Source organism: Equus przewalskii, chromosome 2, assembly GCF_037783145.1.
Source record: "Equus przewalskii isolate Varuska chromosome 2, EquPr2, whole genome shotgun sequence".
NCBI classification, from domain to species: domain Eukaryota; kingdom Metazoa; phylum Chordata; class Mammalia; order Perissodactyla; family Equidae; genus Equus; species Equus przewalskii.
The window spans coordinates 9,947,711-9,960,562 of record NC_091832.1 but is presented as its reverse complement, the minus strand read 5'-3'; the positions used below and the strand labels follow the sequence as shown (position 1 = coordinate 9,960,562).

Here is a 12,852-nt window from a genome sequence, read left to right as displayed (position 1 = left end):
AGAGAGCAGACACTCACAGTGACTTTGCTGAAACCTGAACCAAATGAGGGAGACACCTGTGCTGAGAACTGTTCCCAAGTTCAGGTACTCAGATCCGGCTCTAACTCTAGTCGCTGTGCAACCTCCAATGGGACCCTCTCTGGGTCTCAGTTTCACCAGATGTCAAATCAGATAATCCAGGGAGATTCTTCCAGCTCTTAAGTCTCTGGGAGATAACAAGCGTGGGTAAAGAGGCAAAGGGGACAGGAGGGGAAAGGAGAGTGGGTGTGCCGGTGCTGAGAGCCCCAGCATGAGTCGGAGAAGAGGCAAGGGGAGAGAGGTGCATGTGGAGGGAGGTCTTCAGAGGCCTCCACAGAATCCTAATCACTCTCATTTCCTGGGGTAGGAGCATGGACCAAGCCTCTGGTTGATTAAAAGGCTTCGTTAGGCTCTAGATATTAATCACCTGCAGTTGCCGGGAACGTCTCCCTCTGCGACGGAGCATTTGAGATTATTGCTTAATTAACAAGGTTTATACCAGCGCTAATGAGTCCTATTAAAAAAGTTATAAAAATGAACCAGAACTCAACGCCGTGGCTCATTTAGAAAACTCAAGACCCTCTGCAAAAGGTTATTTGACCGTAATAAGGTTTCACTGCCATTCTGGAGCTTGTTGTCAGAGCGAGACTCTCCTCCAGCCCTCCTGCCTCCTCCTGCTAAGGCAGGGCTGGCGTTCACCACATGCCTCTGCTGCCTGGTAAGCAATGACTTTAAAACCAAAGAGAAAATCCTCACCAACCCTGTGAGCATCAAGGCTTTTGTCATTTTTACACAGTGATGCAACTAAATGTGGTAAAAACATACAAAATAAATACAAACAATCTCAATCCAGCAGACAGCTTGCATGGGAAAAGCTCAAATAATTAGGCTAAAAATGGTGAGTGCATGGTGGGCTGGGAGACAGACTTCAAACCTGCCTGGTTGTAGTACAGACAAGACAAATCAACACTGTATTTCAGTAAGACAAGAAACCTCTGGAGACAACAGGAAGCCTGCAAACCCTGTTCTGCTTGGTTCTGATCTAACCAGTTGTGTGGCCTTGGGCAAATCAGTTTCCTTCTCGCTTGCTTGCATGGCAAGCATTTATGGGCACTAAGGGGTGGCTAGACCAGGCTCCTCAGAGGCAAAGAGACAGAAGAGAAGAGAGGTAGGCACAAGGTCTCTGGGGCACAGGACAGAAGCTTCCACCCACCCTAGGAGGTCAGGGAAGGCTTCCCGAAGGCAGGTTCTTGCAAGCAGATGCGGGTTTTGAGCAGCCGCTAGCCGGGCAAAGCAGCACAGTGCAGAGGGGGTATGACCTGCGTTCCAGGCACCAGGAACAGCATTTGCAAATTCCCTAATGTGAGAGGGAACATTGTTCAGGGAATAAAGTAGTTCATTTTGGCAAGAACTTAGAGTTCAGGGGGAAAATTGCTGAAAAATAAAGCTGGAGCTGGAGCCAGAGGCTGGATTATGAAGGTGCTTTATGACATGTTAAGAAGCTTACCCTTTAATAATGGGTCCCAAGGACTGGCTGTGACGGGGTGGTGGTTAACAGGACCACATTTGGTTTCTGAAGGATCACTCCAGTTACATAACAGAGAGAGGAGTCTGGAAGCTGCTGGAGTAGTGCAGGGGAGAAATGATGTTGCCTGGACTCTGAGGGGGCAGAGGGTATGGAGCGGAGCGGACGGGTTAAGAGGCATCTGGGGGCAGAGCAAATGGAGAGTGAAGTGTGTGCAGGAGTCAAGGATGAGGGATCTGTGGGTCCCTGGCTGGTGGTACCATCCACCAAGACAGGGAACACAGAAGGGGCAGAGGCTTTGGGAAGAAGGAAAAGGAGAGAGCAGTGAGTGGTGCACTCTGCCGCTGGCACGGGACATCCATGAGGAGATGACAGTGGGTAACTGGATGTATAGACCAGGAACTCAGAAGTGTGAACTGAGGTCAAATACAGATTTGGGAGTCACCATTCATTGAGTCAACAAATATTTATTGAGCACTTACTACATGCTAGCCCTGAACGAGATGCTCTTAAAGCTTATGTTCTAATAGGGGTGGGGGAAAAAGACAATTATCAAGCAAATAAACAAAAAAATAAGAAACGCTATGCAGAGACTTTAGGTAGGATGATGTAATAGAGAGTGAGGGAAAGGCAGCTGGGGAAGGCCTCTCTGAACGACAAGGAGGAGGGGGGACGTGCGGATCGGAGGAGGGGCAGCTGGCAGTGGGACCAGGAAGGAACGGGAAGAAGGCCTCAGTGGTCAGGGCACAGCGGGAAATGGGAAGTGTGGTGCGAGATGAGGTCAGAGGCGCCCTAGGGGCCAGGTCCCCAGGCATCAGCCAGGATGAGGAGCGTGGACTTCAACCCAGGGCCGTGGGCACACCGAGGGCAATGGGAACAATGGGAGGTGAGATCAGCTGAGGAAAGCTGTCAAGTGAGAGAGAAGACGGTTGGAGACAGAGAAGAGGGCAGTGGAAGAGGAGCCCAGAGGGGCATGAGAAGCCTGAGAGGCAGGAGAAGTCCTGAGCACACAGGACGGGCTTCTTGGTAAAGGAGGAGTGGGCGAGTCGAACAGTATTGGGGAGGAGGTGAGAAAGGCGCCCTGGACTTAGGAAGGAGGAAGTCACTGGGACACCTAGTGGGACAGATCCAGCTGGCAGCGGAAGGCCAATGGAAGGGCAGAGGTGTTGTAAGTGAACACCGACAGGGCCTGTAGACAGCTCTTTCCAGGACCTTGAATGTGAAAGGGAAGAGAGACAGGGCAGCAGCCGCGGGATGGAAGTGGCCTCTAGGGAGGTTTCGTTTGCTTCTGTAAGAAATGAACAGTCCAAGTTGATTTAAACAATGCTGGGAAGGAACCAGTAGAGCCGGCGCGTTAACTGGAACAAGGTGCTTAGAAAGGCAGGTGGGCTGGGATCTCGAAGGAGAGAACAGTTAGCCCCAAATGAGAGAAGGAAACACTTCTCTTGGGACACGAGGCAGAGGAATGGGGCGGACACAGGTAAGTCTGCAGGTGTGGTGGTTCGAAGCTGTGGGAGTTCCTTTTTTTTTCTCTCTGTGAAGGAACAGACAAGGCAATCTTTTGCGAAAGAGACAGGCACAGACTAATGTTTGGGAAAAGCAGAGAAGGTTTAAAAAGGGCTTAGAAAATAGGGGAGTGGATCAGTGAGGGAAACTCAGAGGACTTGGCAGGTGGAGTTGAATGACCCCAAGACACACAGCTGAGGTATTTTCTTCTAGGTTGTTCCACAGCATTGGGAACCAGATTAGCTTCATAAGACATCGTCTGATGGGGTTGAAAGAACATTCAAAATGTCTATGTGATCCACTGAGTAGCCAGGACAAGGACTGTGAGCCTGGCTTTACAGATGGAGATCCCAAGCATCTACTTGGTACTGGGGCAGCACTAAGCTTGGGGAAACAAAAACAAATACAATACGCACCAGGGTAAGCTAAAAGTTAAACCAAAGAGAGCTGGGGCTCAACCCCAGGCTTTTGACACCTGGTTCCAATTTCTAACTTCCACTGCATGGCACTGTGAGTGGACGGCAGGGGGCTGGAAAGCACTGAAGGATTGTGAACTCCAATGACGTGGCCATCATGAGGTCATGTGGGCTCCACGGGGGCAGCTCGCTTGTCCACAAAGAATGGTAACTTATTTTCACACCTCAAACTCGACTATTTCCAAGTCTTTCACAGCTATAATCCTACGCAACCCTCATCACCTTAGGAGGCACGTTTTCAGCTGAGGAAACTGAGACATGGAGGGAAGGTGATTTACAAGAAAGCACACCAGGGGTTGTCAGGGGATCAGCTTGCAGGTCTTTGTTTCATTTGTCCAACCCTCACTTCCTGAGCTCCTACTGTGTGCCAGGCCCTGTTGCTAGACAACGAGGATGTGACGCTGAATCAGATGTGGTCAGGCGAGTGTCTGAGGCAGACACCCAGCAGATGGCTTCATACCACACCATGATAATGGTGGAGCAGCCACTTATGGGGGGGCACCTGGGAGCTGCTGAGTCACATTCCAACAAGTGTAACAAAATGAGGTCAGCCACCTATCGGGGTGGCAGGGCTCATCCCAAGGAAGGCCTCTTCCTCAGGGCAACCTCCCAAATCAGGCTCCACCATTTCAGAAAGTGCGCAGACTAAAGGCTACCCCTGATTGTCTAAAAACAAGTGGCTGCCTGAATCAATCAATCACGGGTCAGTGAGGAGGGGGAGGCAGCTGCGCCACAGCAGGACCAGCCCAGACCAGAGTCAGGGGTGCCGGTGTGAAACGTTGTAGCTATGACCTCAGGCTGGTCACTTAATCTCTGTCCTGCCACCTTGACCTCCAAAATATTCTCTACATCTGGCCATTTTTCTCCCCTAACACTGCTCTAGCCTTCGTCCCCAGCTCCATCATCTCTCCCAAGACCACTGCCTCCCAACTGCTCTCCCATTGGTCACTCCGCAACTGAAGACCTCCGTTGCCTTTCTCGGTGGCCTGCACGCTCCGACAACAGCGGCTGTCGCCCACCTCCAAGGCCTCACCCTCCCCTTACTCCTGACTCTCAGCTGCCAGGGCTGCTTTACCCCCGAGCACGCTGGCCTTTGCACCTGCTATTTATTTGGCCTGTTTCACACCCCTCAGACCTTCACGGGGCTGCTCCTCCACATTCAGTTCTTGGTTAGAATTCGCCTCCTCAAACAGGCCTTCTCCAACCAGCCAGCTAATACAGGCCTCTTCATCCTCACACCTTCATTGGTACCTGAAAAGGGCTGACTTGTTCGTGGACGTATTTGTTGTCTGCCCCAGAACCTGGCACAAAGCCTGCTCAAAATGTACCTGTCGACTGATGGAGTCTTACTTTCTTCATCAAAACATGGCAGCTGGACACTTACAGGCTAGTGGTCAGGAGCACAGCTTCTGAAGCCAGCCCTCCTGCTTGGACTCCTGGCTCTACCCCTCCTAGCTGTATGATCTGGGCAAGTTACTTAACATCTCTGTGTCTGTTTCCTCACCTGTAAAACAGGGATAATAACAGTAGCTAACAGTAGAAGTGTTATGAGGATTAAGTGAGTCAATATATGTAAAGGTATTTTAAAAAAACATAAATCCCCCCAAAACAGAACCTAAAACATAGGAAGTGCTCAAAATAATTAGCGATGACTGTGTTCTCTCCGCTCTCTCTCCTCCGGCCTGTCTCTGTGGTTTGTTTCATCTGCACAGTAACTAGCTGCTGTTGTGTTCGTCTTCCCCACGAGACTGTGAGCTCCCTTCAGATGGAGACTGCGTCTTTGTGTCCTCAATACCCAGCAGAGGGCCTGGCAGAGAATAAGGGCTTAGGGAATGAATAGAGAGAGAGTGAGTGAGACAGAGGAAAGAAAGAAGAGGGGAGAGAGGTGATGGGGGAGGGAGGGAGCAAGGAAGGAAGGGAAAGAAGGAAAATCAAAGAGTCCAGGACAAAGCCACATCTTTAGGGGGACAAATGACCCCCGTCTCTTCCCAAACACAAGCAGCTGAGTCCCGTGCCCCTCAGCTGGTCTTCATCTCATTATCTGCTCCAGGCATGATGCTAGGACCCCAAGACCTGCGTCCCCTAGCCTCCACCTTTACTGCTCTCTGTACACAACAGCACTCTTTTCCCACCTCCATGCCTTTGTTCCAGACGCTTCTGCCTCCTGAAGCACCTCTCTTTCGACATCTGTGTCTCCATGTCTGACACATCCTTCAAGGCCCAACCCAGTGACCCCTTCCCCAAGAATCTTTCCCTGATTTTCCAGCTAGGGGTCTCCTCCCCTCCTGAGAACTCCCTTAGCACATCACCTGTCTCTGTCTCATGTTAGTTCCTTGAACTGGACTTGTGTCCACAGCTCACTTGCCCTGTTAAATGTGAACTCTCCAGGGACAAGGTCTGTATCTGTTCCTATGTCCCCGTGGCCAGCCCGGGGCCTGGCATGGAGAGGCTTCAGCAACTGTTGAGTGAACTGTGCCTCATACACTCTTGACAGAGGGAAGGACAGTATCTCAGCCATTGTGTCTCTACTGCAGTGACCTACCTCTGACGATGCTGAGTTTGTGAGGCGAGAGAGGGGGCTTAGGGATCGCATCTTTCTTTTTTTTTGTGGCAACTCCTGTGACGCTTCTGTTCTTCAGAACATCTGTTCCCCAAATCATGACTGCCAAGTTCTTCGTGTACTTGGAGTCTCCTTGGGTTACTTGTAGCTGGTGCCATTTCTCCTCATCAACCCAAATCCCGCTGCCCAGATGGACCTGAACGGGATAAGAACACGAGCACCTGCTTAGTGGGAAAGGACGGCAGCTGGAAACTTTTCTTGTCCTTTAAAAGACATCGCTGCACCACTCCAAGGGATTCACCCCATACACCCTAAGTCAACCTTCTTTAAGGGAAATGATAACCATCATTTACTGAATACCTAAACGCTCCAGGCCTTGTTCTAGTGCTTTATATCCCCCATCTCAACTCTTCACGGCAAGCCTGGAAGGAAGGGGTCAGGACACGATTTTCATTTCAGATGGAAAAGCCAGGTTGAGAGAGGAGAAGCAACTCGCCGAAAGTCACTCAACTATTAAGTTGCAGGGCTGGGATTCTAAACCATACTCGCAGTATCACAAGGCTGCTCAGAGCCTGGCCAGATCTCAGGAACACGCATGTTTAACTCCTTTCTCTGTTACACTTTAGAAGGACCTCTCTCCCTTTAATGCGAACATTCTGGGCCTCAGATCCTCCTAGCACAGTGGTCCTCAACCTTGGCTGCACATGGGGTCAGCTGGGGAGCTATGAAAATCACTGGTGCCTGGGCCCCACTCCCAGAGATTCTGAGTTACTTTGTCTGGGTGGGGCCGAGGCATGAGGATGGTGTGAAGCTCCCCAGGTAATTTCGACATACATTTGAAAACCACTGGCAAGTGGAGCGGGAGGGCAGCTGTCCAGGCTCTGCCATTAATCTGAGGGTGTTTGTGCAAGCCCTTTCCCATCTCTGGCTTTAGGTTCCCTGTCTGTGAACTGGGAGAGCTGGATTCATCTCTGAGTTCCTTCTGGCTCAGAACACCTATGATTTTAACAAATTGCACAATCACACTGTCCCTGGGCTGATTCTGACAGCACATAGAACAGAACACAACCTCAGGCTCCCTATAAAGGAAGCACTCAGAAAGTTTCAGTGCAGCGTCAATAAATGCAAAAGACCCAGAATGATCTAGCAATGAACTACAAGCTTTTAAAGTTTTCCTCTTTTCTGGCTCTTTTAAAAACTCAAAAGCCATCTGCTAACATTAATCATTAAAAAACAGAGGTTTGACTTGGACCTTGCTGTTTATGTTGTTTCTGCTGAGTCCACGGAGGGTGGAAATGGCCTCTGTGGGCTGGAGGGGAGGCAGCTACTAATGAGATACACTTTCTAAGGGGAATGAAAAGGCTCTGCCAAAAGTCCTTGTCTTCAGAAAGACCTGCAGGTCATCAACATCGCATGGTCGGGCGAGGTCTCGGAGAGGTCCTGGTTTGAGAGACTGCACGCACACCCACACTGATGGCAGACCAGCAAGACTCATTGACCAAAGATGATTAAAGACCCTTCTACTGAAGATGGCTTGGAAAGAAAGATGGGCAGATGGGTCAGCCAGCAACCCTTCTGCTTCACCAATTGCTGAGGTTTTTCAACCAAAAAAAGAGAAAAGAAATAGCAACACAGCCCACCCACAAATGTCAGTAAGTAAACAATCCACCTGCTACAGCTGACTTCACTTCCTTTTGCTCCAAAGATCATTCAGTGACCTGTGCAGGCATGCTATCAGATAACCAGATCCATCTGGCTTTCCAGGCTGCAAACTTCCGTCCCGCACATCTGTTCACTCACTCAGGAAGATAAGGCACGCTGGAGTGAGATGTGCTGCCCAGGGCTGGCTGGGGCCACACCCACCCAAGGTCAAGTCTGGCCTTTTCTCTGCAGTCTGAACTGCAGGTGGGCAGTCTGTACCAAATCAGGCACACTGAGCACAAGTGCCCTGCTGCTCCCTGCTGGACCCCAGGCACCTCCCCTGACGATGCTCTGGAGCTACCCATGCAAGCTTCTTGAGATAGGGGAAAAACAAGGAATTTGAGTCAGATTAAATTCAGAATCAGAGAACCTTAGAGATGGAAGTCAACTTCAGTTTTTCAAAGGTCTCTGCTATTTTCTACCCTGGGCCTTGCTTTCCTATAATCCTTTATAATTTATGATTCTTCAAAGAGAGATGACAGTCATTTTAGCCAATGTTCTATAAGAGAAAGGGGACAACTAATGGTTTTTGAGTACCTATAATGAACCAGGTATTGTACCCTCAATTTATTTAATCCTCGTAATGACTTAGGATAGAAATAGGTAGAAATTATTATTCCCATTTTACAGACATGAACGGATTCAGAAGGACTAAATTACTTTTCAGTAAATTTTGGAATCAAGATTCAAACTCAAATCTGTATGGCCCCGAAGCCCATGCTCTCTGGGCCTTCCTGCTGCCGCCAACTGTGGTGCTAACGTGATGGAGACAAAGCGGATCTGACACAGCAATATTCAGTCCGTTTTTCTCTGTACCTGCCTGGCCACTTCCCCTGCCAACACCCGCTGCAGCTCACACTGCCGACAGGAAACACAGAAAAAGGCCAGGGGCTGGCCTTCCAGCCTCCAGCCCCTGCCCCCTCCACCCCACCCTGTCAACACTGCCAGATTAATTTCCCTAAAACACGGCTTTCCTTCTTTGACTAGATGACTTCTGCAGTCTTTCAAATCTGTGTTTTTATGTCAACTCTCTGGAATCTTGAATGACTCCGTTTCCTGTCACATCAAATCCAACCTCCTCAGTCAGCTTTAAAGGCCCTCTAGAATCCTGTTTGCATTCAACCTACTAACCATTATTTCCCTACTACGCCCATCACTATGAGGCTCCCAAACGCTTCCATTTCCTTCTTCTTCCAGCGTGCAGTAACAGAAAGAGGTCAGGCCCAGGAGCCTCTGGCCCTGGGTGTGCATCCTGTCCTTCTGCCTACTAGCTTGGTATCTCAGGCTAGTCACTTTACCTGCCTGAGCCTTACTTTTCTCAGCTCTACAATAGGCAGAGCACCAGCTAACTCCTAGAGCTGTCTGGGGGACTAAATGAGGTAGCATGAGTAAAACGTCAGGAGGACAGCCCATATCCAGTAACTGGTACTTCCTTTCCTTCTTCCCCACCCATGCCTCTGCTCACACCTTCCCCTGTCCAGATTCAGGAATGAATGCCTTGATTATGTTTTCTTAAGTCTCCTAATCTTTCAAGCTCCAGTTCATAATCCAGAAACACTCTTTACCTACTCCAGGGCTGAGTTTTACACCCTCTGAATTTCTAGCCTCGTGAGTGCCTTCACCACCTGACTCAGCCCGTCATGGTACACCTCTGTGGGAGGGATTGAGGTTTTGCCTCTTCTGCCCCCTACCAAGTGATCAGGACTAGTCTGAACACACAGCAGTAAGAAACTGACGGCCATATTTAATATGTTTTAATGGCAATGGCTTTCAGTTCTGAGGAGCTGCTGTTTCTCAGAGAAGAAAACATTTTCTGACACGTACTTGAGTACGAGCCCAACTTTATGGCACAGAAAGAAATGGCCCTGGGTAAGACCAATCATGGGTATATGCAGGGGCATTTGGGACAACGGCTCCCAGGGTCAGCAAAGCTCCAGGTCACCTGGAGCAATGCCCAGATTTCAGGGATGCAGCAGAATAGACTGGAAAAAGCACTGGCCTGGGAACCAGGAGATCTGGCTTCAGTTCCTGCCTGCCTGCTCCAACCTGTTCCGTAATTGTAGACGAGTCCCTTCTCTGGATGTGTTTCCCCATCTATACCATGTATAAATTGGACTATTTAAACTTTAATGGTCTTTGCAGCTTTATGATTTAATGAGTTTTTGAAATAAACCATCTTAGACAAAGAAAAACAATGCACTTCACCAAAATCAGAAAGTGACTTCTGTGGCAAGCCCTATTCACATAAACCACAGTTTACTATTTGACCAAAATGCCAGCCTTATGTGTCAAAGGAGGTTATTAAAAATATGGCATCTGGTAGGATGAGATCAAAAAGATGTCTTTGTGATACGTTTTGTAGGACAGAACTAGTTTCCTACTAGGAAATGGATCCCATTCCAATGCTGTAGGCTTTGCAGAGATTACGGTTCTTGTTCACACAGGCAGAGAGGAGGAAGGGGCAGGAACGACAGCAGAGCCAAGAACAACGAGGGCTCCTTCCGGGATGTGGGGAATGCCGCTCTGGGAAGCTGCCATCCTTCTCCAGTATGTCCACTTCCTTTCCCCTCCCTTAATAAATTTCTCTGCCTGACTACAAATGAGTTACAAACAAAAGCCAGGTTAGTTTTATAGCAACATAGTGGCAACAACCAATGAAGAAACAAAATCGGTATTTTTAAGATTTGTTGTGCAACTCATGCGTGAAAAAATTAAATGAGGCCCCCGTAATGCTCAGAAGCTGTCCATCAGTCTTCAAAGCAAGACAGAAATAGACTTCTCTTGGAAGCTACTTCAAGAAAAAGTCTCTAGTCACTCCACAATGTGATCAGGATTAAAAAGAAATCAACAAACACAGAATAGTCTTTTCTTTTCTCTATCTCCAATTGCGGAAGGTTCACCAAACTCAGATACACAGTTTCAGTCGTTAAAGGCCTTGGACCATCAATCTGATCTGACCTCATGCAGACAGGGACCTGAGGCCCAGAGAAGGCAAGGACTCGCCCAAGGTCACACAGGTAGGACAGAGATAGAGCTGTGCTTACAACTCGGGCTGCAGGCTGCCTACCTCCACTCTGTCATGCCACCTGTCCCCTGTAAAGCTGACTTCTAAAGCCTGTTGGCTGGAGTAAGGTAAGGCAGCATGGGCCTACAGCCGGGCCCAGCAGTTCTGCTCTGCAGGGGAGGGAGTGCTCAGTGGGACATGAGGGAATGGCCGCAGATCCAAGAGAGCCCTAAAGACTAACAGGTCTCATTTCCTCGGCTTGACAATATTTGCTTTGGCTCAGTCTGGCCAGTTGCAGGCATCCCTCTGGACAAACCCAAATAAAACAACCTTTTCTTTTTCAACAGCCCACTGGGGAACAATACTGAATAAACAGAGACCTTTTGAAGCACAAGGCAAGAAAAATAGACTGACACAGATGATTCTTTGGGGAGAAGGAGAGGTGATGTCTGTAATGGATGCCATGGGGGCAGAAATGTAACACTGAAACCGAATTTGACCAACACCCAGACAAAGGGCTCAATGTACTTCTGAGACGGATTCATGTGGATGTTAGAAAGACGTTACACAGTTTTCTCCCTGCCCTGCTGCTCTATCACGTGACTTTAAGACTCCATTACTTTTCACCCCGTACCAATATCATGACTAATAGCACTTGTTTTCTTTCAAGGTGTTTTTTCTAGGGTCTTACAAGAAAAGCTGAGGAGTTGTGTGGTCCGAGGACTGGGGGCTAACCACCACTGAATATAAAGCTTGAAAGCAGTGTAGGGACAAGGAGCAGGTCTCCTCCACTTGCGCGTCCCTGGCATTCTAGCACAGGGCTTAGAACACAGACACGCTTCGAACGGTGAATGGGTACACACTGAGCTGTTCTCTGTACATCAGAAATCTCACTTCTAGTTTCCCTGATAAATTTTATGCAACTGGTTTCACAAGAGGGTAAGACAAGTTTCATCAAACTATCAGGTTTCTTAAAAAAAATCTTTCTCACTAATAATCTATTTTAAAATGTCAGTTTAGTTTTACGGTTGCTTTGGCCCAATATTTACAAAACAAAAATGTTAGAGAAAAAGAAAGTCCCGGTAAAGCTCCACTAGTTACAGCACGTGAATTCTGGAAACAGTCACTCAGGGCTGGGCCAGGAGGCCACCCGGCCAGGCTGTGCTTTGGAAAGCTCCCACCAGACTCGCCATCTTGACACTGACTAACACACACTTGCAGGGAAGCGATATTGAGCTTGAAACACTACCTTGCCATTGTCTAGGATATACTTGTCCATGACAGGTGCAGGAGCAGGGTAATAGGACGACGTATTTGCTTCCTCACTGAAAGTGCTCCGCAACTCCGGCTCGGGCTCGAGACACTCTGACTTTACTTTTTCCAAGTCAATGGCGGGACCTAGGCAGTTAAGAAAAGAGATCTGTCTAGAACTCCAAGGAAAATAAAAGGCAAATATTTTTTACTACGCATCTATCAGCACACAGTGGCACCAAAAAAAAAAAAAAAAAAAAGCTGGCTTATTTTCGTCGATTGGACTATACTCAAACACAGGCTTGAAAATAACACGAGGTACGAACGCCATGAGGGGAAGCGGGAAAACTGGGGACAAGCCTGGAGGAGAATCTAAGTCGTAGTGAGATGCAGTCTTCTACAGTGTCCCTGTCTGCATGGAAATGCAGGGGACTCAGCTTCTGGCACAGGAAAGAGGTCCTGTCAAGACTGGGTAGAGAAGGGGTAGCAATTTCCGCAATATGCAAATCATGTATTTGCCAAAAACCCCAGCTCTGCAGCCTCCAGTGCAGCAGGCCACAGCGGAAGATCAGAGGTCAGGAAAGCAGCGGGGAGAAACGTGAAGGCCTCCCCTCCTCAAGCCCTAGTATCTGGACAGGAGCGTTTCAACCAAGAAATTAAAATACAAAACAGATTAGGACCCTGATTGCCTGATCCAGCAGCTACCCTGATTTTTATTTTAATGCAATCAACACAAATTACGTGCAGTTTAAACAGTGAAAGAAAGCTAGATAAATGGTGGTGGTTTCTAAGAGGGATTTTTTTTCTCCAT

General features: G+C 48.6%; 2 protein-coding genes across 10 annotated transcripts in view; both read right to left on the bottom strand.

Moving 5' to 3' along the window:
• Positions 1-12,852, bottom strand: part of AGBL4 (AGBL carboxypeptidase 4) — a 1,226,144-nt gene that overhangs the window by 205,509 nt on the left and 1,007,783 nt on the right. The gene's annotated exons all lie outside the window — the stretch shown is intronic.
• Positions 1-12,852, bottom strand: part of BEND5 (BEN domain containing 5) — a 47,654-nt gene that overhangs the window by 1,877 nt on the left and 32,925 nt on the right. For all 5 annotated transcript variants that reach the window (XM_008541718.2, XM_070609706.1, XM_070609707.1 and 2 more), the window contains 2 exons: positions 12,040-12,188; positions 6,068-6,281 (listed from right to left, as the gene is read on the bottom strand). In XM_008541718.2, the coding sequence (XP_008539940.1) occupies positions 6,068-6,281; positions 12,040-12,188 (363 nt within the window). The remainder of the gene's footprint in view (positions 1-6,067; positions 6,282-12,039; positions 12,189-12,852) is intronic.